Raw genomic sequence first — 23,960 nt, 5'->3', positions numbered from 1 at the left:
AGAGATTCTGGCCAGATCCGGAGTAACGATGGCGTTGCGAGCCCAGAGGTTCCATGAGTGGCAGTATACGGAGGACAAGACACCCCCATCGCAATTGTTTGACCTGACCTGGAAGTGGCTGCACCCTGAGGCCCTCAGCTCTGAGAAGATGATGGAGCTCCTGGTACTGGACCAGTATATGAGGGGGCTACCACCAGGCCTCCGGGCTTGGGTTGGCTAGAATAACCCCTCCACCTATTATGAGTTGGTCTCCCTTGTGGAAAGACAGCTGGCAGCCCATGAACTGTTCCAGACCCCAGTTGGGGAGACACAGCAATCCAGGAAGCCAACCCCAAACCCGGACTGTCGAGATACAGGATAACTGTAACAGGGAAGAAAGACACCGAGGAATGGCCCGAGGCCAAGAAGGGACCTGAGGGTTTGGGAAGAGAAGGCTGGGGGGGCCGGCCAAATAGCCCCAGGCAGAGGGTGACAACCGGAATAAGGGGGCGGTGTTATGAGTGTGGGGAATTGGGGCATATAGCAGCCCAATGCCCCAACAGGGAAGAGCCTATGCAGTGTAATCTGGGGGATCACGGGGAGCAATGTGGCCTGATCGGCCTGTTAGGGGTCACAATGACCTCGCATGGGTATTCAAGATCAGTAAAAATGAATGGTATTAAGACCATAGCATTAATAGATTCTGGGAGTGCTGTCACGCTGGTCTCAGGGAAGTTGGTGGGGCAAGACCAACTAACCCGGGCCAAAAACATAGGGGTAACGTGCGTTCATGGCACCGTAAATTTCTACCCCACAATCCTGGTATGGATTGAGATCCAGGGGAATACTACCAGGGTGACTGCAGGGGTGGTCCCCAAGCTCCCCTACCCTGTCTTAATTGGGAGGGACTTCCCCGGGTTTGAGCTTACTCCCCCCAGTAGAGCCAGGGGAGGGTAGCAACCCCTGGGCTGAGACGGAGGCACCTACAGATAGCCTCACCCCAATGTTTGCCGAATTTGCCCCAGAGTTATTCTCATCCCCCGGGAAACCCCGAAAGTCTAGGTGGGAAAAGAGGGCAGATAAAAGATTAGGGACCAGGATTCTAGCAGAGAACCAAAAAACCTCCCTTGTGGGTAGGCGAACCTGTTCAGGAGGCCAGGAGATAATTCAGGCCAGTGAGGACTCGGAGGCAGTTCCTAGACCAAGTAGGAGCAACCCAGAGGGCGGAGTAGAAATAGGCCCCCTAGAACTAGGTCAGATCAGTACTGCACATGAGAATTTCGGGCAGGACCAAGCCAATGACCCGCTATATGCGAATGTGAGGGAGGAGGTAGAAGAAGTAAATGGCATACCCGTGGAAGGAAAGATCAAAGGCCTAAAGCCATATTATGTGCTCAAACACGATCTGTTATATAGGATAGAGCAAATACGAGGGGAAGAAGTAGAGCAATTCTTAGTCCCACAGAAACACACAAGGGCAGTACTAGAGTTAGCTCACAGTCATCTATTTGGGGGACATCTAGGAGTAGACAAGACACTGGATAGAGTCCTAAGAAGGTTTTATTGGCCAGGAATATGCGCAGAAGTCCAGCACTATTGTGCCTCCTGCCCTGAATGCCAGTTGCATAGCCCCGACCTTCCTTGCGGGCCCCATTAGTACCTTTGCCTATTATTGAAGACCCTTTCGAGAGGATAGCCATGGACATAGTGGGCCCACTGGAAAGATCGGCACGGGGCCACCGAAACGTACTAGTCATCCTTGACTACGCCACGTGGTATCCAGAAGCCATTCCTTTAAGAAACCCCACATCCAAGGCAATAGCAAAGGAACTTCTCCATGTAATTGCCAGAGTGGGCATCCCTAAGGAGATCCTGACAGACCAAGGAACCCCTTTCATGTCAAAATTAAGGAAGGACTTATGTGCCCTACTCCGCATCCAGGCCATACGGACCTCAGTCTACCATCCACAAACAGATGGACTGGTCGAGCGGTTTAACCGTATCCTTAAAAGTATGATCCGGAAGGTGGTAACACAGGACGGAAAAGACTTGGATACACTTCTACCGTATTTAATGTTTGCTATATGGGAAGTCCCCCAGGCGTCCACTGGTTTCTCTCTCTTTGAACTACTATACGGACGCCACCCATGCGGAATATTAGATATCACCAAGGAAGATTGGGAAGAACAACCTAACCCAGGAAAGAATGTAATTGAGCACGTGACACAGATGAGAGCGCGAATAACTCTCACCCTACAGTACGAGAACATTTGGAAAAAGCACAAGAGGCCCAGCGGACATATTACAACCGTCGGGCGAAAGTACGGAGATTTCAGCAGGGGGACTGGGTAATGGTGCTAGTGCCGACAGCAGAAAGCAAACTCCTAGCCAGCTGGCATGGACCATATGAGATAGTGGAAGCCATTGGGGAGGTGGACTATAAGGTCAGACAACCAGACCGCCGAAAGCCAGAGCAAATCTACCACATCAATTTACTGAAGCCCTGGCGTGACCAAGAGACGTGCCTGGTCATTCGGGGAGCTCCACCCCAGACAGACGACGCACAGGGGCAGGTGAAGATATCTCCTGAATTAACCCCAGAACAACGAACAGAGGTCATTGATATGATCCAATGGAACCAGGACGTGTTCTGTACACAGCCGGGCCGTACGACACTGGTCCAACATCATATTGTCACCAGCCCTGGAGTAAGGGTGACGATAAGACTGTACCGAATACCGGAAGCTAAAAGGGAAGAAATTAGGCCGGAAGTGAAGAAGATGCTGGAACTCGGGGTTATTGAAGAATCCCACAGTCAGTGGTCCAGCCCTATCGTCCTAGTCCCCAAGCCTGATGGCACCCTGAGGTTTTGCAACGACTTCCGGAAACTGAACGAAGTATCCCAATTCGATGCCTATCCGATACCACGCACTGGCGAGCTAGCTGATCAGTTAGGCAAGGCCCGATACCTAACCACTCTGGATCTGACCAAAGGATATTGGCAAATTCCCCTGGCCGAGAATGCCAAGGAAAAGACTGCCTTCTCTACACCCAATGGCCTGTTCCAAAACACTGTCTTCCCTTTCAGACTCTGCCCCTGCAACATTCCAACAACTTATGGATAAATTGCTGCGACCCCATGCCAAGTATGCCGTCGCCTATCTAGATGACATAGTCATCCATAGCCCTGACTGGGAAACGCACCTAAGAAAAGTAGAAGCAGTGCTAGACGCGCTGCAGAAGGCCAGCCTCACTGCTAACCCTCTCAAGTGCGTGATAGGACTAGCTGAGGTCAGATACCTCTGGTATGTAGTAGGGAGAGGTTTGGTGAAACCCCAATGGAACAAAGTGGAGGCAATACAAAGTTGGCCTCGACCAGTCTGCAAAAAGCAGGTCAGAACATTTCTAGGGATAATAGGATACTATCGGAGATTCATCCCTAATTTCGCCACAAGAGCAGGGCCATTGCTGGATCTGATAAAGGCTCGGAGCCCCGAGATAGTAAAGTGGACTGATAGGGCAGAAGAAGTATTTGCAGATTTAAGGACAGCCCACTGCTGCCATCCAGTACTCATAGCCCCAGACTTCAAGAAGGAATTCATTCTACAAACAGATGCCTCGGAGGTAGGGCTAGGAGCCATCCTTTTGCAGATGGTAGGGGAGGAGGAACACCCAGTCTTGTACCTCAGCCGGAAACTCCTCCCCAGGGAACAAAAGTACGCTGTCGTTGAAAAGGAATGTCTGGAGGTAAAACGGGCTATGGAGACTCTTCACTACCACCTGCTGGGGCGGTGGTTTACCCTCATGACAGACCATGCCCCACTCCAGTGGATGCACAGAAACGAGGAGAGGAACACAAGAGTGACTAGGTGGTTCCTATCCCTGCAGCCCTTCCATTTCCGGGTACAGCATAGGGCCAGAAGCCAACATGGCAACGCTGATGGCCTATCACGACAGCACTGCCTCTCGTCCCAAGTAGCCCAACCCCATGGTGTTGAGCGGGGAGATATGTGATACAGCATGGCCAGAGGGCAGGAGGAGAGGGTTAGAAGGGAGCCTTATTCCCTGTACACGGAAGAAAGTTTGCTATAGATTAATTAAAGTACCTGAAGCCAATTAGAGCACCTGAAGCCAGTTACCTGATTAAACCCCCCCTACTTCAATCAGACAGGGGAGGAGTTGGAGCAGAGAACAGTTTGAAGGAGTAGAAACAGTGGATTGGTGTTGAAGCAGAGAGCAGTTTGGAGGGAAGCAGAGGAAAGTTTGGAGAAGTGCTGCGGTGGGCTAAGACAACCTTAGGTAAAAGGGCACCTGGCTTGTGCAGAGGGAGGGCAGGAAGCCCCCACAAGCTGAAAGGCAGGAGGGGGAAGTAGCCCAGGGGAAGGAACCGCTAGTTCAAGTGGTTTACTACTATCCCTAGGGCCCCTGGGCTGGGACCCGGAGTAGAGGGCAGGCCCGGGTCCCTCCCTCTCCACTCCCCTCCTCTAGGACACTAGTGGGGCAGTTAATATTCAAGTTCAGGGGCAAGAAATGGCCCCCTGAACTCCCCCCCCCCCCCCCCCAAGAAGAGACAGCGCGAGACCCATCATAGTAGTGCTGGCAATTTGCCACATTACCTGAAAACTCTAATATTAATAGAAATACACATGAAACCATGTTAAGGATTTTGTTATTGTTTTGATTTCAGAAATGGAGGATGCCTTCACCCCCCTGAATTTGATCAATGTATCCAGGAAGCATGAGGGTCATGGGGTGCAGGGAGTAAAAGGGGTGGCAGGGAAAAGAGGAAGAAACTGCTACTACTGCAAAAATGACTACAAGAACGGCCATTAACATGTAAACCTCCCCCTGCCCCCACCCCAACATGGCATAATATTCTCAATAACAATGAGAGTGGTGGTGTGTTTTTTTACCAGGCTGCAATGCCAGTCTTCTGATATGTCTGTCTTGGGCTATTCTGTCACCTTGGTCTCATCCCCAAACAGGTCCAGAGTCTCCAACCGAGGTCTGACTGGATAGGCACAGAAAGACGAGATGCCAGCTCCTCTTGGTCCAACCCACTATCTTCTGGGACAGTATGTTTTCTCCTTTCCCAATGACCCTGCCTGGAGCCCTTAAACTGTCCATTGTGAAAGCAGGGTCCATGACTGGAGTGCTGCTAATAATGTGATCCATCTCATTGTCGTATGAGCATGTTGTCAGAGAATTACCAGACTGGAAAATATGGTTCTTGATCTTCCAGTAGAACATTTTAATCCCTTTGCTTTTTCTCCCAGCACTGAGGTCCTTTTGCTGAATGCCGTGCTCAGACCCATGTTTCAGCTCTTGAAATTGTAGGCCATGCCAGAATCACACCAGAAATCCACCAGTACTTTTGGTAGAGATCTCTGGCCAGGTGGCAGCCTGCTGAGATGGTGTCTTTTGGGGGGCTGGCCTCAAAAAAAGGATCTTTGTATCATAGCTGTATGAGTGAAATTACTGGTAATGGAAGCCAGATATGAATATGTGGAACTAAGGTTGAGCAGAACTATATGCAGAGGTAAGTGACTTCTAGTCAGGAAACAGATACATGGCAATAAAAGAATAAGAGGTGGGACACCCTGGGGGATTTTGAGAAGTCACTGGCAGGCAAGTTGCTCTTGATTGTTGTGTAGCAGTGCTAACCAATGTCCACGCTTACAGGTAGGTCATGTTAATAGCTAATGAGAGGCTCAGTTGACTTGTGCCAGTCAACATTTGTTACTACCACCAACACACAGAAATGTTTGGGTTTTGGTGTGTGGATGGAGTCCAGTTAATAGGAACACTTAAGCTCTACGTAGCGTTAACTCATTAGTAAAGCTCTTAGAGAGATTTTCCATATGCTATAACTTCTTCCTCCACAATTGGAGTTTATGTAAAGAAATTTCACTAATGAGCATCAGTGTCTATATTTTCAGAAATTCTTTACAAATAAAAGTATGTTTTTGGTTTTTTTAATCCTTCTGGAATTAAACTTGTCTTCCATTTGCTACTCTTACTTTAACACTGTGTGGGAAGAACTAAACCACAGTGAACAATCAGGGAACTAGAATACATGGAAAAGTGTTTCCATCCAAATCTTCTGACTCATGCTTAAAATGCCAATCTAAAGGGAGGAATTGGATAAACTGCATTGTGACACAAAAACAGAAGAAAACAGTTATATGAATGTCACACGGTTTGTAAAAGGGGATATAATACAAAAAGGGGAATGACCTACTTTAAGAAGCATGAATGCTTAAACAGCGATGAGTCCTTGTGGCACCGTTAGAGAGTAAAATTTATTTGGGCACTTTTTAGCACTGACCCCCCACTTGGTAAGGCAACTCTCATCTTTTCATGTGCTGTAATATATATACTGCTTTCTGTATTTTCCATTCCATGCATCTGATGAAGTGGGCTATATCCCACGAAAGCTTATGCCCAAATAAATTTGTTAGTCTCTAAGGTGCCACAAGGACTCCTCATTGTTTTGGTTGATACAGACTAACATAGCTACCACTCTGAAACCATGCATGATTAGTTTCTCTTGTTAATAATTACATTTTTCTTTTTTAACTTTAACAAATTATTGAAAAATAAATCTTAAAGATTTTGTTATATCATAAAGTTATGAGTCTAAGATTTCTGAAGGGGTCCGCACCTCCATTTGAAACTTTTTAAGGGTACACATGAAAAAAGATTGAAAATCACTGCACTATTTTACAGAATTTTGCTTTCAATAGAAAGCAGCCAGCGGGAGCACTACTGAGCATCTGCATCAGGGAAAGGACTGTAGCTGCTCCAAGAGTTTCTGGTTCATACTATGCCTCGTATCAGGACCTCAGTGGGTGGTGGTACAGTACTACTTACTTCTTCCATATAGGGACAGATCTGATTAAAACACTTCAATTTAAAAATCACATGGTGTGGCTTCAGAGATACATTTTCAATCCATAATCAAATACTAATTTTCTTCTCAAGTCCCCCTTGAGGGTCACACCACTGTACACTAATTACAGCTCTAACAACTTTCCTTAGCTCCTATGAGTATGAAGCAATTCTGAATTGAATTTATTTTTTTCAGATCTAAAAAGATGCGCTTTAGCGAAGTTATGGGCTTGATGCAAATTCTCTGGCCAGTGTTTTTTTATATAGGAGGTCAGACTAAATGATCATAATGGTCCTTTCTGGCCTTAAAACCTGTAAAATTATGAATTTGCATTAGAATCAAGGAAGGTAGCTCAGCCTTTTTCTCTATCTACCTAGAGAGATGTGGTTAGAAACCACTTCAAAAATAGCTACAGTGATTTGATTGTAATTATTGATTTATAAAGTGTCAGCAAAGTGCTTGGCACTGTACAAGATGGTTTGTGCCTGCAGAGCTTACATTCTCAGGCTCATATCCTTCAACTTGTTCCATGTGGCTGGAACTCTGCAACTGCATGGAACAAGTTACAAGATCAGGTCCTAGAAGACAGACAAAAGAGACATAATGCATTAGGCAAGCCAGAGGTCTGACAACAACTTAGTTACAAAACTGTTCTCCAGAATTAAAATCTTTTAGTTTAATCATTCACATGAAAAAAAACAACAGACATATTTCTAAGTCACTCAAAGTTTAGGAGACGAGGAAAATCAGACATAGAAATGAGGTGTACTGTCAAAGGCTCTGCCTGTACTAGTGGAATAACACACTAAAAACTGGTTCAAAAACATTTTAACGTGGCATCACTGGAGGGGAAAGATGGTTCAGCAGTCGGGACCTTACCCTTAGAACTTGGGAAACACAAGTTGAATTCCCAGTTCCACCAGAAGGCTCCCATGGAACCTTGGACAATTCACCTTGAATGGTATCTTGAAATGTGTTAACTACGTGTGCTAAAAAATCTGTTTCACTTAGTATTTAGCAATGACACTCAGAGAGCTTGTCTACACTACAAAATTAGGTCGACTAAAGTTAGGCCACCGCAATCATTGAATCAGCTGTTGGTGTCCACACTAACCTCTTTCTGCTGGTATGGCGCATCCTCACCAGCAGCGCTTGCACTGACTGAAGTGGGGCATTGTGGGGCACCAACAGCTGTGCTGGGCCAACTGCTGCAGCCTCCCCACAGTGGGGGCTGACAGCCTGAGCCCAGCACAGGGCTCAATTTCACAGCAGGGAAATTTACATTCTTGTCAGTTTCATGGCTGCTATTATTTCTCATTTCCTCTCTGGCTGTCAGCCCTGGGGCTGGGAGGGCTACGGTTGTGAGCTCTGGGCAGGGCTGACAACCAACAGGTGATGTAAGTAACTCAGTGTCTACACAGACACTGCATTGCCCTAACTACATCAACCTAAGCGCTATGCCTCTTGTGCAGGTGGAGTTATTAAGCTGATGTAGTGAGTGACTTACATCAGCATGAGCACCATTGTAGTGTAGACACTTACAAAGTTGGTTGATATAAGCGGTCTTACATAGACCTAGCACTGTAGTGTAGACCAGGCCTGAATTAGTTTCCGAGACTTGAAGAAGAGCTCTGTGTAGCTCAAAAGCTTGTCTCTCTCACCAATAGAAGTTTTACCTCACCTACCTTGTCTCTCTTAATGACCTTGGACAAGTCATTTAGCCCTCTAAAAAACTGGCAATAGAATATTCCGCTACCTGCCAGGAGGAGCGGTGCTGGGAGGCTAACTCCACTAAGGATTGTGAAGTGCATTCAGTGTTACTGATGAAAAGTGCTCTACAAAATCTAGATCCAATTATTATTTGAGCCAAGCCGCGGCCCCAGCATTGTGCCTGGTGACTGCAGGGAGGCTGGCTCTTGCTCTGTATGTAAGTGGGGAGGGGCAATGGTGGGGACAGGGTTCCTCTAAGCAGCCAAGGGGTCACTGGGGAATGGTCCCCGGGCACCCATCATTAGCTAGGTATCTGGTGCCACTGGGGGCATGGCTGGAAGGCTCCTGGCATGAAGGGAGAGGGGAGCAGGGGCCCAGACCGCGAGGCGAGGCTGACGATGCGCGTGGCGACTGGGGGGGGACCTCGCGCTCCCAGAGCGAGCGTTACTGCGGCTCCCGCTGCCTGGGGTCGCGCGTGGGAGGAAGCGGTGCGTGCCGTAGGGTCACGTGGTGTGTGTGAACGTGGGGGGAGGGGTGGCTCCGCGGCACGAAGCCGGGGCCGGCGCGGTGGGAAGAGGCAGCAGCATGGCGGCGTCGCTGGGCCTCCTGCAGGGCAGAGTCAGGTTGGCTGCTGCAGCCGCTGCCTCCTCGCCTCTCCGCCGGCCGGGCCCGCGGGGGCTGGTGCGGGGAGGGGCCGCTTGTTCTCCAACCGGGAAGGGCTACAGCTCGGAGGCGAAGGGGGAGGAGGAGCTGCGGGTCCGGTACCTGGCTGAGGAGAAGCAAGGTAACGGCAGCCCGGGCCGGGGGGAGGCTGCTCCGCCGAGCGCTGCGGGGCGGGGATGCAGCTGCCCATCACTGCGCGCTGGACTCTGCAGAGAGAGCCCCGGGACTGGTGTCACCCGCCGCCCCATTCGCTTGGTGCAGCGGTGCGATCCGCCGGAGGCCCGTGGTGTCCCCCTCCCGGCGCAGCGCTGCGAGCTCGGGGCAGCTGATGAATGGGGCTGGCCCTTTAAATGCACGGAGGTTGGGGGGGGGGGAGAAGAGTGGCTGCTCCGCCTCCACACGCTGCCCATGCGCAGTGCGTCCCCAGGGGCGCGTGGCTGGGCGACGGAGTACGAGTAGCAGCCCTTTAGGCTGCCCGCCCCCTCTGAATTAGCCTGTCTGTACTCCCACCCGCTGCTACTCCGAGGAGCCCCCTATATGCCATGCCATGGTATGGTGCCTCCTGCCCCCGCACCTACAGTGGTAGTGGGGGGCACTTTATCATCCCCACCCGCTTCCTGGAGCGTCTGAGAAGTCTCAGGAGCTCTCACACCCGGGGAGCAGCAGGGTTGAAAGTAGGGGTGTGTCTACATTGAGTGGTGGTCCTAGCCTGCTATTCCCTTTTTCTGCCCCAGATGAAGCCGTTTGCTGGAATAGGGTTGGCAAAGATCGCTAGAGCAGCAGGTCTAGGAGGTAGTTATATTGAGATTGGTGGTGCAATTTACAGCTCTCACCAGTTGTTTCAAGCTTTCTGCAGGCTCAGGCAAACATCACTACGTTAGTTATGCATGGGTTGTTTTTTCATGCTTTTCTTAACTGTGAACATTAGATATATGTTTTTCTTAAATGAAAGCTAAGATTCTGACCTCATCACCAGACTTCAGGAGTTGGGGCTCTAGGTATGGACCTATTGTGCCAATGGCTTAATCTGGCCACTGATGCGCCTGCTCTCATCTTCTTCCAATACCATGATGATCCTGCTGCTACAGTCTCTGTTTTGTAATCCGCTATAAAAGGGTTGAAATTTTTCAAATTTAAAAATTTCAGTGAAATTTTGAATTATGGGGCAGAAAGGGGTAAAGATCTGGGCTAAGTGTTGGTGAAATGTTTCCTGTTTAGCCAGCTGCAAACATTATATAATAACTATACCTACAAAAGGTTATGGTTTTAATATTGTGACACTGCATTGCTAGAAGTACATCCTGTGCCGTGTTGGGAAACTGAGAATCCCCTCTTTTTAATGTTATAAAACACCCATCTGTAGACTTGTAGGATTGTGAAATATTTGACCTTAAATTGTTCACTGTCACATGATTGAATAGTGCTTGAAATAGTGACTATTTGAAGCTGCTCAGTGGCTGACAGTGTTAACCAAGTCCTGTACTTTCAGCAAAGTTGGATTACTGGTTAGAATGTGAGTCAGATGATCAAGATACATGACATACTGCATTTACCTTCAATTTATTCTTGAGTGCATGTGATTTGGTGTACTGTAGATTGCATTATACAGTGGGTTGGTGGAGACTTTCGGGGAAAGAAATGTGGGAGTAGAAAAATAAAACATGGTAAGGTTACCACCATTCAGAGATCTGGGGAAATCCCTGCAGTGGGGAGGGTGGTTATTTCCTGCTGAAGAGTGGTGGTGTTTTTATTTTTAATTTTTAAATGGTTTCCTCTTTCCCAGCATATACCCATCCCTGTTAGTCAAAACAAAATAGAATAATAGAAATGTAGGATTGGAAGGACCTCAATATGTCATCCAGTCTAGTTCCTTGCACTGAGGCAGGACTAAATATTATCTAGACCATCCCTGACAGATGTTTGGAGGTTTTTAAGAACAGGTTAGACAATGATGGAGATTCCACAACCTCCCTTAGTAATTTGCTCCAATGCTTAACTACTCTTACACTTAGGAAGCTCTTTCTAATGTCTAACCTAAATCTTCCTGGCTGCAATTTAAACCCATTACTTCTTGTCTGTCCTCAGTGGTTAAAGAGACCAATTTATTGCCCTCTTCTTTATAACAACCTTTTATGTACTTGAAAACTTATCACATCCTCCCTCAGTCTTCTCTTCTCTAGACTGAACAAACCCAATTTTTTCAATCTTTTCTCATAGGTCATGTTTTCCAGACCTCTAATCATTTCTGTTTCTTTCCTCTGGATTTTCTCCAATTTGTCTATATCTTTCCTGAAGTGTGGTGCCCAGAACTGCACATACTATTCTAAATCAGGCCTTGTAAGTGCTGAGTAGAATGTGTTTTCTTGTGTTTTGTTTACAACACTTCAGCTAATACATCCCAGAATGTTGGTTGTTTTGCAACACTATTACATCAATATATACTTCCAGCTTGACTGTGAACTACTGATAACTACTCTCTGGGTATGATTTTCCCACCAATTGTGCACCTGCCATGTAGTAGGTCATCTAGGCTATAGTTCCTTAGTTTGCTTATGAGAAGGTCATGTGAAACATCATCCAAAACCTTTCTAAAGCAGAGAGATATCATATCTAGTGCTGTCCCTCACCCCCCAGGTTTATTACCCTGTCAGAGAAAGATTTTAGGTTGTGTTGACATGATTTTTTCTTGGAAAATCCATGTTGATTTACTTACCATCTTCTTTTCTTCTAGGTGCTTACAAATTGGTTGGTTGATTATTTGTTTCATTATCTTTCTGGATACTGAAGTTAAGCTGACTGGTCTAATTCCCCCTTTTATAGATGGGTACTATATTTTCCCTTTCCAATCCTCTGGGATAACTCCCGTCCTCCATTCATTCTCAAAGATAATTACTAATGACTCAGAGATTTCTTGAGCCAGTTCCTTAATAATTCTAGGATATATTTTGTCAGGCCTAGGGTGACCAGATGAGAGGAAGAAAATATCGGGACACATGGCGGGGGGGGGGAGGGGGGAGAGGGAGGTCCGCCGGCAGAGAAAAATAACGGCCGGCGGAGCAAAATATCGGGACAAATTGCGTCCCGACCAAAGATCGGTTGGGACGCGGGACAAACACCTAAATATCGGGATGGGCCTAGTCAGGCCCTACCAACTTGAAGACATCTACCTTGTTCTTTCCTCTTCAGCCACTGCTGCTTTTTCTCTTGTTGTCTTTCCCTCCTCCTTGGGTAATGGGCCTACTCTGTCCCTGGTCTTCCTCTTGCTTTAAATGTGATTAGAAAATGTTTTCTTGTTAGCATTTATTTATTAGCTAGTTTAATCTCATTTTGTGCCTTTGCCTTTCTAAATTTGTCCCTATATGCTTGTTTTCTTTTTCTTTCTTTTTTTAAAATAAATATTCATCCTTCATAATTTACCGTAATTTCCCCTGAAGTAAGGATGGCAATACCGTGACACCGCCTAAAATAACCTTGCAACCCCCCTGCAACTTCCTTTTGGGTCAGGGCTGCCAATTTGAGAAATGCTGGTCTCCCCTCATGAAATCTGGTCTTTTGTGTGCTTTTACCATATACCATACAGATTTCACGGGAGGAGACCAGATTTCATGGTCCGTGATGCGTTTTTCATGGCCGTGAATTTGGTAGGGCCCTGTTCATGTCCAAGAAATACTAATCCTGAAGTCTAATGATGACAAAATCAACACTGCTATATACTTTACCAGTTCTTGACAAATCATCCAGCAGGATGAAAGATTTCTCTTATTCTCCACCAGTGCATGCAGGACGTGGAGCTTGGCAGAGAAGTTAACTCCTTCCACTCCCAAGGCTCATTCCCTATGGCGTTTATAGACAATGCTGTACTACAACATTCACCATATGTTATTTTAATGTGCAGAATTTAATTTTTTGGGCCCTGAAGCCAAGAAACCAAGTTTGTTTTGGCCATAACTAAAAAAACAGGAAACAATTTTACCTTATGGTGACCATTATTGGGATATCACGACAGTGAGTCACTCAGTTACCCCTTGCCTCCAGTGTGCTTTGCTGGGCATCAGCTCCGTAACATCGCCACTTTCATGAGTCGCTCTTGACAGGTTTTACTGTAGTTTTTTTTCCCCCTTGTAGCTTGATGGTGTTGCCGTATAGTGGTATGAGGGAAACCCAGTTATTTCTGCTCCTGTTATCTCACTTCCTTGAATTTTGACAGCAAATAAAATGGTTACATTGTATCCATATTGCCAATGGCTTTAATTTTGTCATATCTCCTAAAACAGTCAACATTTGTTCTGATCGGTGTTTGAGTAGGAGCTATTCAAGAGAGAAAAAAGGAGAAAGGATCATCTTGTGGGTAAACCACTGGACTGGGATTCAGGAGGACTATATTCAATTCCCGGTTTGCCACAGACATCCTATGCAACCTCAGGCAAATCATTTAACTTTTTATACTTCAGACACCAATTTAATACATTCTTTATCTCATACTGCCACTATAAAGATAAACCTGAAAAGTTATCTTCAGAGGTGATCTGATACTATGGTGATATGGCTATATTTAAAAAAAGAAAAAGGGGTGTGGTGGAGAATCCATGGAAGATTCCTCTATACACCTGACTGACATTCTATGCCTGTTATGTTAATATTTTCACACATTTCTGATTACAATTCTCACACCACTTTTTTTCCATAAATAGGAAGGTTGGAAAGTTGGGTAGAGGGCTGCTGTGCATTTGGGGGAAGGAAGTGGTAGGGTTATGACTTGTTGTGAAACTGGTGGGAGTAGTAGGAGGAATTGGCTTCTACACTTGTGTTTTTTCTCTTTAGGGATTTTCCCCTTGCAGAGAACTTGTTATATTTTGCGTTTAACAACTTTAATCCTTATGTCGGAACATTCTTAATTAAGGTGCTAACATGAATATTAATTTTCTCCCTAGTGTGTGTCTATCATGGTCAAAATGGGCAATCCAGGACAGTCAAAACTATTCCGTACTACCAATACAAACAAAAAACCTTTGTAAGGTTCTAGACCATATTTGTCAACTCTTTCCTATACCTTTGTGCTAAGCAATGAAATTTACTATAGTGCCTTGTCAGTAACACATACTAGAACTAGAGTACATGGCATACCTGAAAAAAAATCTCAAGTTTTTCTTGCTCTAGGGCTTCTCAGGCACTATGTGAAAAACCTATTGTAAATGCACAAAAGGAAGAAAGAAGGCTGATGTGAACATCTTAGAGAATTTTCTAATTCTATTGGTGTGGATGTTGTCAGCGTTAACTACATAGTTCCTAGCAAGATGTATAAATCCAATGACAAGCACAGAAAAACACACAGGGAAAATTCAGCTGTCCACAAAAACTGTAGCTGCTTTATTGACGTGTGCATGACATGGCAGAGTAGAAATGCTTCATTACGGTTATTTAGGGGATCTTTTCTAGTATCGTATTACTGTTACTGAATTTAGAAAACAATGATCATCCTTATTTGGAGATAAAAAGTACATATTTTATTGAGACATCCTTTTAAAAGGTTGGAAAGGTCACGCGGGTTCCTTCATTTTTTTTATAGTATCATTCAAATCCTTGAACCTTTCCATAACAAGAATTGCAGCATACCTTTAAACCTAAAATCAGAGCTCTAGGCCCACTCTGTTCACTACATGTACACACAGCTGTGTATGTTTAATCTGTTCTCCTTAACCTCTGAGGATAGGACAAGAAGCAATGGCAGCAAGGGCAGTTTAGGTTGGACATTGGGAAAAATTTCCTAACTGTCAGGGTTGTTGAGCAGTAGAATAAATTGCCAGGGGAGGTTGTGGAATCTCCATCGTTGGATATTTTTAAGAGCAGGTTAGACAAACACCTGTCAGGGATGGGATAGATAGTACTTAATCCTGCCATCAGTGTAGGAGACTGGACTAGATGACCTCTCGAGGTCCCTTTCAGTCCTATGATTCTATGACCAAGCTGAGTATTTGTCTGAAATAATTTTGAAATAAGGAATATATTGGGATACGGCTAAGGAAAAGTGCTACATGCAAAGTACCTGTACCTCGCTGGTAGTGGGTGGTTGTTGTAACTAACGTGAACCATGCTTTTTTGTGTGGTGACTGAGTTGTCAAGACTAAGAGGGTGCTATGCTAAAATATGCATCTGCGCGCACACACACCCACCCACCACCCCTGCCCCCAATCAAAAAAAAGGTCAAAATTTTGGACCTGGCAGTGCCCTTGTGGTTTTTTTTTTTTTTTAAATGCTTTATGAAAAAATATCTAAAGACTACATTTAAGTACCAAGACACATGCTTAATTGTTCAGGAAAATATTATGATTATTTGCTTTCGCGAATTTGGCCCAGTCAGGTTGTGTGCACAGATGTGGTAATTTCATGTGTATCAGATCATGAGTTCTGAGTCTGTCCTTAAAGTGAATGTCATTTCTAATGGCTATTGAAACACTCTGAAAAAGGAAACAAACTAACAAGAATATATTCAAAACAAGTCAGTCAAAATAATTACATGTGTCAATTTTCTTACAGTCCTAACTTGATATCTGTTTAGAGTCAAAATAACATGGACACAAGTATGTACTTAATTTATATTTTTAATATGACACTGATTCAAACTCTTCTTTTTTCCTCTAGGAATTGTGGTACTTGGATTAAACAGATCTCGTGCCAAAAATGCACTTAATAAAAATCTTATAAAAATGGTAAGGGGGAAAAACTAACGGCTTCTAATTTGAAGGCAATGTATTGGAATTAAATATTTTGGAAAAAAAATTTTTTTTTTCCCTTCCCCTTCTTTTTCTGTAGATGTCAAAAGCTGTGGATGCTCTGAAATCTGATAAGAAAGTACGAACTGTTATATTCCGAAGTGAAGTCCCTGGGATATTCTGTGCTGGTATGCAAACTTAATTTTACTGTGAAGTTGGATATCTGTAATCTAGCATTGTAGTAGAAATGGCCCAGATTCCAAGGAAGCATTGTACCTTGCCACATTCATCTCAGTTGAAAGCAAAACCTCTTCATATGATTTTCCTTGATTTTTAACAAGAAAGAAACATCTGCTTCATTCTGTTTTCTTCTTTCTGCATCATAAAGAACACTTCCCAATATGTAGTAGATTTTTTCATAGTAGTGGATAAATGCATTCTGTTGAACTCTTAAAAGACTTGCTTATATTCTGGAATGAGAGCCTAATATTGCTAAGTGGTTAATGGGACTGGTAGAGTATGAATGGTAAATTGAGAAGGATGCTGTCTTTACTTTCCACTTGGAGGTATAAAATCCATTAAAATAACTTGTGAAACTAGGCAAACTATATGGTAGGGATCAGCAACCTTTGGCACGTGGCCCGTCAGGGTAAGCCCATGGTGGGCTGGGCTGCTTTGTTTACCTGCAGAGTCCGCAGGTTTGGCCGATCGCAGCTCCCACTGGCTGCAGTTCGCCGTCCCCAGCCAATGGGGGCTGCGGGGAGGGACGGCCAGTACACCCCTCAGCCCGTGCTGCTTCCCACGGCCCCCATTGGCCTGGGATGATGAACCGCAGCCAGTGGGAGCTGCGATTGGCCAAACCTGCAGATGCTGCAGGTAAGCAAACCAACCCAGCCTGCCACAGGCTTACCCTGATGGGCCATGTGTCAAAGGTTGCCAATCCCTGCTATATGGCATTAAAAACAGATAGCAAACTTTAATTGGCTATTCCCTTAAATGTGGATAATTTATTAAAGAATGTGATCCTGTGCCTTCACCAGTAATACATACAAATGCATTGTAATGTGTGGGATGGCTGATTTGGGTATATGAAGCCATTAGGTGGGATTGGTTACCAAATCAAAGTTTTCAAAAGCATATTTCTCTTAAGTGAAACATTTAAGTGGCTATCTTGATGGCTATGATATGAGAAACATGAGTTCACAAATATCAGTTGTTTTACTCCCTTAAAAAGCCCCAGATATGACACTGAATTGTTGTACTGTGGCTTCAAGGACATCTGGTTCTATTCGCTGTGCCAGTACCCCTTGTTCTCAAGTTTAGAGAGCTGCATTGATCTCTGTCTTTGAATAGGCTTATTGCCTATCCTCCTTGCTGGAAAAGTAGGTCAGTGATGACAGTGGAGAGAGAACAGGAGTAAGTTCGTCTCAGAATAGTGAGACCACTATGGGTAACACCGATGTGCTGTTTGGGTCAGAACCAAGGAGAGGTGAGATCCACCAAGCTATTTCTTACACTTCATTCAAATCTCAGGTTTCTTATTTTGCAATGACTACAGGAAATGAGGCAATACTTTTGTATGTATACCTAACAGCACCACCAAAATGTGCACGTCTAAAAGGTGAGAAACCCAAGTGATCTCGTTGTAACCCTAATCCTTCTGTGATAAATGAAGGGGGTGGGGAGGGTGTAGCTCCCTTTGATAGACACCCAGCCAGCCAGTTAGCTGTAAAATCCCTCTTGGTAGCTGTTCTCAGCTTGCTTTACTTGTAAAGGATTAATAAGCCCACAGATAAAAGAAAAGGAGTGGGCACCTGACCAAAAGAGCCAGTGGGAAGCTTTCCCTTTGTCTGTTGTTCTCTGGGCTGCAGGGACGGAGCAGCCATGCCGTGTAATGCTTGAACCAAGTATGAAAATTCATTTTTCATACCTAGAAGAAATTATTTGGATAGGGAATGTTTAGTTAGACACAATCAGGTTTATTTTTTATTTTGGCTTGTGGATCTCCTTTGTGCTAACCCGTGATGCTTTTGTTTGCTCGTAACCTTTAAGCTGAACCCCCCAAAAAGCTAGTTTGGGTGCTTAATTTTTGGAATTTTCTTTTAAGATCTAGGAAAAAGCCTAAGTTCCAGATGTAATGTTTTCTTTTTTGTTTTTAATAAAATTTACCTTTTTAAAGAACAGAATTGGATTTTTGGTGTCCTAAAAGGTTTGTGCATGTTGTTTGATTAGCTGGTAGCTAATTTCCTTTGTTTCTTTCTCAGGGGGGTGGAGGGTGAAAGGGCTTGAGGGTACCCCACAGGGAGGAATTCCCAAGTGCTCCTTCCTGGGTTAAAAGGTTTTTTGCATTTGGGTGGTGGCAGTGGTGACTAAGCCAAGACCACAGCTGTAACCTTGGGAGTGTAATACAAGCATGGAATGGCAAGTATTAATTTTTAAAAATCTTTGCAGTCCCTCACTTCTGCACTCGGAGTAACAGAGTGGGGATTCAGCCATGACATGGTGGCAGAGTGGTGGGATAGTTTTGAACCAGAAGCACAGACCTCAGGATTTTAAAAGGGCACATTTTTCCTCTTGGCTTCTTGAAAGCCAGGGAGGTTTTTTTTCCTTCTTTTCTTTTCTTTGCTGCCTAAGTGGGAACAAGCACACCAAAGAAGCCAGGGAGTCAAACAAGCAATTTTTTTCTTTTCTTTTCTAGCTTCGTGGCAACTAAATAGTTAGGCTAAGAGTGGGGTGTGACGGGTTGGATCACAGAAACCCCCTTGGGAGCTGCCACCCGATGTGCAAAGACTACCCCTGCTTCTGTTTTCCCTGCCAGCTCAGGACTCCAGCACCCTGTCTTGCTGAGCCAGACACTCCTGTTTGGCTCAAGAGACAGATCCAGGGTCTGAATCACTTGTCCCAAAGCTGCAAGTTTACCTGAAAACAGCTCGCAGTAGCGTGCTTGTCTTTAGCACTCAGATGCCCAACTCCCAATGGGGTCTAAACCCAGATAAATCCGTTTTACCCTGCATAAAGCTTATGCAGGGCAAACTCATAAATTGTTCGCCCTCTATAACACTGATAGAGAGATATGCACAGTTGTTTGCTCCCCCAGGTATTAATACATACTCTGAGTAAATTACTAAATAGAAAGTGATTTTATTAAGTACAGACAGTAGGATTTAAGTGGTTCAAAGTAGTAACAGACAGAACAAAGTAAGTCACCAAGCAAAATAAAATAAAATGCGCAAATCTATGCCTAATCAAACTAAATACAGATAATCTCACCCTCAGAGATGCTTCAGTAAGTTTTTCTCAGACTGGACATCTTCCAGGCCTGGGCACAATCCTTTCCCCTGGTACAGCTCTTGTTGCAGCTCAGGTGGTAGCTAGGGGATTCTTCATGATGGCTCCTCTCCCTCTCTCTTCTCTTCCCCCTTTATATATCTTTTGCATAAGGCGGGAACTCTTTGTCTCTCTGGGTTTCCACCCCCCCTCACTGGAAATGCACCAGGTTAAAGATGGATTCCAGTTCAGGTGACATGATCACATGTCACTGCAAGACTTCATTACTCACTTGCCAGCACACACATATACAGGAAGACTCACAGGTAAATACAGCCATCTGCAGACAATGGGAGTCATCAAGATTCCAAACCATCATTAATGGTCCACACTTTACACAATTACAATAGGCCCTCAGAGTTACATTTTATATTTCTAGTTTTAGATACAAGAGTGGTACATTTATACAAATCAGATGATCACACTCAGTAGATTATAAGCTTTGTAATGATACCTTACAAGAGACCTTTTGCATGAGGCATATCCCAGTTACTTACATTCACTTATTACCGTATTTTCTCTAAAACTATCTCAGTTACATTATATTGACTTATTATCAAGTTTTTATAAAACCATATAGACTGCACAACGTCACATGGGGCAGCCTGTGCATGAGGTTGAGGTCAGGCATCGAAACCTTAGAAAAAACAGTCTTCCCAAAGCGGCATGCCACAAAGAAGACAGGCCCAGATCAAGCCCAGACATTCAGCTCCAGGACGGAAATGAAGGGAGGAGATGGGGGACCGGGAACTTCCCAGGAGGGAAGGGTCATCCCTCCCCCGACCAAGATCCAGGTGCCAAGCTGGAGGGATGCCTTTAACCCACACCGAGTTCTGACTGCGGAAGACAGGGATTTCTTCATACAGATGATGCGTTTGGAAGTGGAGGACAAAAGAGGCAAAGTGCTTGGAGTTGGAAGGAGAGGAGACAGGCGAAGCACTTGGAGGCAGAAATGCAGGCAAAGTGCTTGGAGGTAGAACCGGAGGAGAGAAGAGAGGCGAAGCACTTGGAGGCGGAGTTAGAGCTGAAGCGCTTAGAACTGGAAAGGGTTAAGCTGGGTCCAGCAGGTAACTCTAACAGTCCTTCTCCAGGTACTGCTCCCCATTCCAAGAAATTTCCCACATACAAGGTAGGCAATGATATAGAGGCCGCCTTAGAAAATTTTGAAAGGGCCTGCCTTGGGTACAACACCCCTATACACCAGTATATGGTGGAGCTGAGGCCGCAGCTCCGTGGACCGTTGGCAGAGGTGGCAGCTAAAATGCCTAAAAAACACACAAAAGAGTATGAACTTTTTAAACAAAAGGCCAGAATTAGAATGGGGCTAACACCTGAGCATGCCCGCTGGCGGTTCAGAGCCCTAAGGTGGAAACCAGACATGGCATTTTCCTGACACGCCTACCACATTGTAAAAAATTGGGATGCCTGGATATCAGGAGCAAGTGTTTATCTCTGGAAGAGCTGTCTCTCCTAATGCAAATAGAGCAGTTCTTAGAAGGTGTTCCTGAGGAAATAGAAAGGTACAACCTAGATGGGAAGCCCAAAACTGTAATTGAGCCAGGGGAGATCGGAACCAAAAGGATGGAGGTGGCAGAGAAGAAGAAAGCTAGTAGCAGTTGGAGCAGATATCAGAAGGGGCAACCCGAGACAATACCCTACCATCGGGGTCAACCCAAAGCCCCACCTCGCAAGGGGGAGCCCTCCACACAGCCAGGGAGATCCCAGATGCCCTATCATCCAACCACCCACCTCGCCCCAGCCCACAGTCAGCTGGGCGATGCTTTAAGTGTAATGAGCTGGGGCATGTGAAGGCCAAGTGCCCCAAGAGCACCAGCCGACTACAATTCATCACCCCAGAGTCCCACCAAGAGCCTTCAGGCCCAGATGTCTCGCAAATACCCCTAGAGCGAAGGGAAACTCTGAGTGTGGGCGGGAGGAAGATTACTGCATGGAGAGACACTAGAGCACAGGTGTCAGCTATCCACCAATCCCTGGTGGACCCCAAATTCATCGACCCAGAGGCCCAAGTGACGGTGCAACTCTTTAAGGCCAACTTTTTTAATTTGCCTACAGCCAGGTTGCCTGTTCAGTACGAGGGCTGGTCAGGAATATGGACTTTTGCAGTCTATGATGATTATCCCACTCCCATGCTACTGGGAGAAGACTTAGCCAACCATGTGAGGCTAACAAAAAGGGTGGGGATGTTCACCTGCTGCCAGGCTAAACAGGCCTCCACACCTAACTCAGTTCCTGAGCCTCCTACAGGAACCCAGCCAGAGGTGGTGGAACGAGACTCCAGACCAGAGTCTATGGCAGCAGTTGGAGATCCAGTTCCTGAGACCCAGCCAGAACCAGCCCAAGGATCAGAACTGGCGGAGCAGTCAGTACCAAAGCCCGTCTTACAACCCCACCAGAGTCAGGGGAGCCAGCACCAAAGGGCGCCACAGAGCCTGCACCTGCAGCAGCAGCTAAACTGGTGCAAGAGGCTCAACCAGAGCCTGAAATACCACCTAGTGCACCAGTGGAGAGCGGTTCACAGTCAACGGAAACAACCCCATCACCTGCATCGCTTCCAGTGGGACCAAACCCAGTCCACAACCCAGCGAGAAACTGTCTCCAGTATCAAGGGTGAAAGGGCTTGAGGGTACCCCACAGGGAGGAATTCCCAAGTGCACCTTCCTGGATTAAAAGGTGGGTTTTTTTTTTTGCATTTGGGTGGTGGCAGTGTTAGAAAAGTTATAACCTTGGGAGTGTAATACAAGTCTGGAGTGGCAAGTATCATCATCACTCACTTCCATCTCCTTATACTGTTACCTCCCACTAACTGCGTGAAGTGTAAAATTAGATTGTAAGCTCTTCAGGGCAGGGATCATGTTTTTCTATAAAATGTGTAGCACACTCTCAGGTGCTATAAAATATCTAAAAAGAAGCACTGCTTATATTTCTGGAGGAGGGGCTGTGTGTGTATAGATTGTGGGCATTTTACCTGCAAAACAAAAATGAAATCTACTTTTAAAAGAATGCTTAAACATGAGTCCTGAAATCTGTGTATTATATTAATAAAATCCTGTTAACCTATACCTAAATTGCTACTGTTTATTTTATGTTAGTGTATATAATGCACCAATAGGAATGTCTCAACTCAATTTTTAAAACTACATAGAACAGTCCTAAGTCTATGCTGATATGTCAATAATCTAGAAATATGGCTACTCTTCCTTGCTTCTCTTTCACCCCCCACAAAAACACCCAAAATTAAAATTATGGAAACTCAAATTTTCAGGAAAACCACGAGTAAGTTATTGGTGTCCTCAAATAACTAATTTGGGCTAGGGCGGGAGCTTAGATTCTAATATTTAAGAGATGTCTTTTCCCTAGCCATGCAAATAATGATGTTGTCAGCTGATTTGTCCCCCTTGACTTTGACTGCTGGGTAAGAATATATTTAAGGAGGTATCATCTCATTCTCGCTCACTCTCTTTGAAATAGAGCCCCCAAACCAAAAGGAGTTAGAGGTGATAAACCTCAAATCGCCCTTGAAACTAGTTGGAAAGCAAATACAGCTTATGTTCCTCAAATTAATGTATATCCATATGAGATGCATTACTAAGGCAGCAGGCACATCCTGCAGTAGCTAAAAATTGAGTAGCTTTAAGGGTAATGTCAAGTAAATGGCATTGCATATAATCCAGTTTGCAGGTGAGAAAGGTACAAAGAACTGTATCAAGGTTTACTTCTCAGAGAAAAGATCTTGTGATATGAGATAGGTGAAGCTGGGAAAATAGGCTGCCTGGGCCATTGTTGCTATCTGGACTTACAGAAGTTGCTAAAGATCCAATAATAACCATCGTTTCCAAACTTGAGTGATGTAATGGGGGCGTTGATATATACACCAGTAATTTTGTTTGTCTTTAGGTTTGTTATGACCTGGGGTTTACACTTATTCATGATTCATTTTAGCTCCCTTGTTTCTATTCCGTAGCTTAGGATAGAGCGGGGATCTCAAACTCAAATCACCACGAGGGCCACATGAGGACTAGTACATTGGCCCGAGGGCCACATCACTGACACCTTTTCATACAAAGATACAAAAGTCCCCCACTCCACCCCTTCCATGAGGCCCCGCCCCTGTCCTGCCTCTTCCCACCCTTTCCCCGCTCCCATTCCAACCCCTTCCCCAAATCCCCACCCTGGCCCCGCCTCTTCTCCACCTCCTCCCCTGAGTGCGCCGCGTCCCCCCTCCTGGAAAGTCCTAAGCGGTGCCAAACGGCTGTTTGGTGGTGAGAAGCGCTGGGAGGTAGGCGGGGGAGCGGGGAAGCAGGGAAATGGCTTGCGCGGGGGGTGAGGGGAGCTATGGCGGGCCGCAGGAAATAGCTCTGCGTGCCGTGTGTTTGAGACTCCTGGGATAGAGATTATCTGAGATGTCATTTTTATTATAGGTGGGGCTGACAGCACAACCTATTAAAATTGCAACACTTCCCATTCTAAGACCCTATTTTCAGGTGCTTATAACTTTGCCAAATTGTAACTGGGTATCTGCTTTTTTAAAAAAAATTTCAGTGAAAACAGTTCAGCTGTTTCTGAGAACAAGGGTAGAGGAAAAATGTGTTTTACCCATTTAAAAAAAAAATTCTGGTGACCTTTTTACTGAAAAAGCCTGCTCTCCCCCCATGCCTTGG

General features: G+C 45.4%; 1 protein-coding gene across 1 annotated transcript in view; it reads left to right on the top strand.

Annotated features, from left to right (window-relative positions):
• The first annotated feature begins 9,151 nt into the window (after positions 1–9,151).
• The window catches only part of AUH (AU RNA binding methylglutaconyl-CoA hydratase), a 198,511-nt gene continuing 183,702 nt past the window's right edge, over positions 9,152–23,960 (top strand). The window contains exons 1-3 of the mRNA XM_054033009.1: positions 9,152–9,365; positions 15,884–15,951; positions 16,055–16,142. Of these exons, the coding sequence (XP_053888984.1) occupies positions 9,167–9,365; positions 15,884–15,951; positions 16,055–16,142 (355 nt within the window). The 5' untranslated portion in view covers positions 9,152–9,166. The remainder of the gene's footprint in view (positions 9,366–15,883; positions 15,952–16,054; positions 16,143–23,960) is intronic.

This window comes from Malaclemys terrapin, chromosome 6 (genome assembly GCF_027887155.1).
Source record: "Malaclemys terrapin pileata isolate rMalTer1 chromosome 6, rMalTer1.hap1, whole genome shotgun sequence".
In the NCBI taxonomy this organism is placed as follows: Eukaryota; Metazoa; Chordata; order Testudines; family Emydidae; genus Malaclemys; species Malaclemys terrapin.
This window is presented reverse-complemented; position numbering and strand designations above follow the sequence as displayed.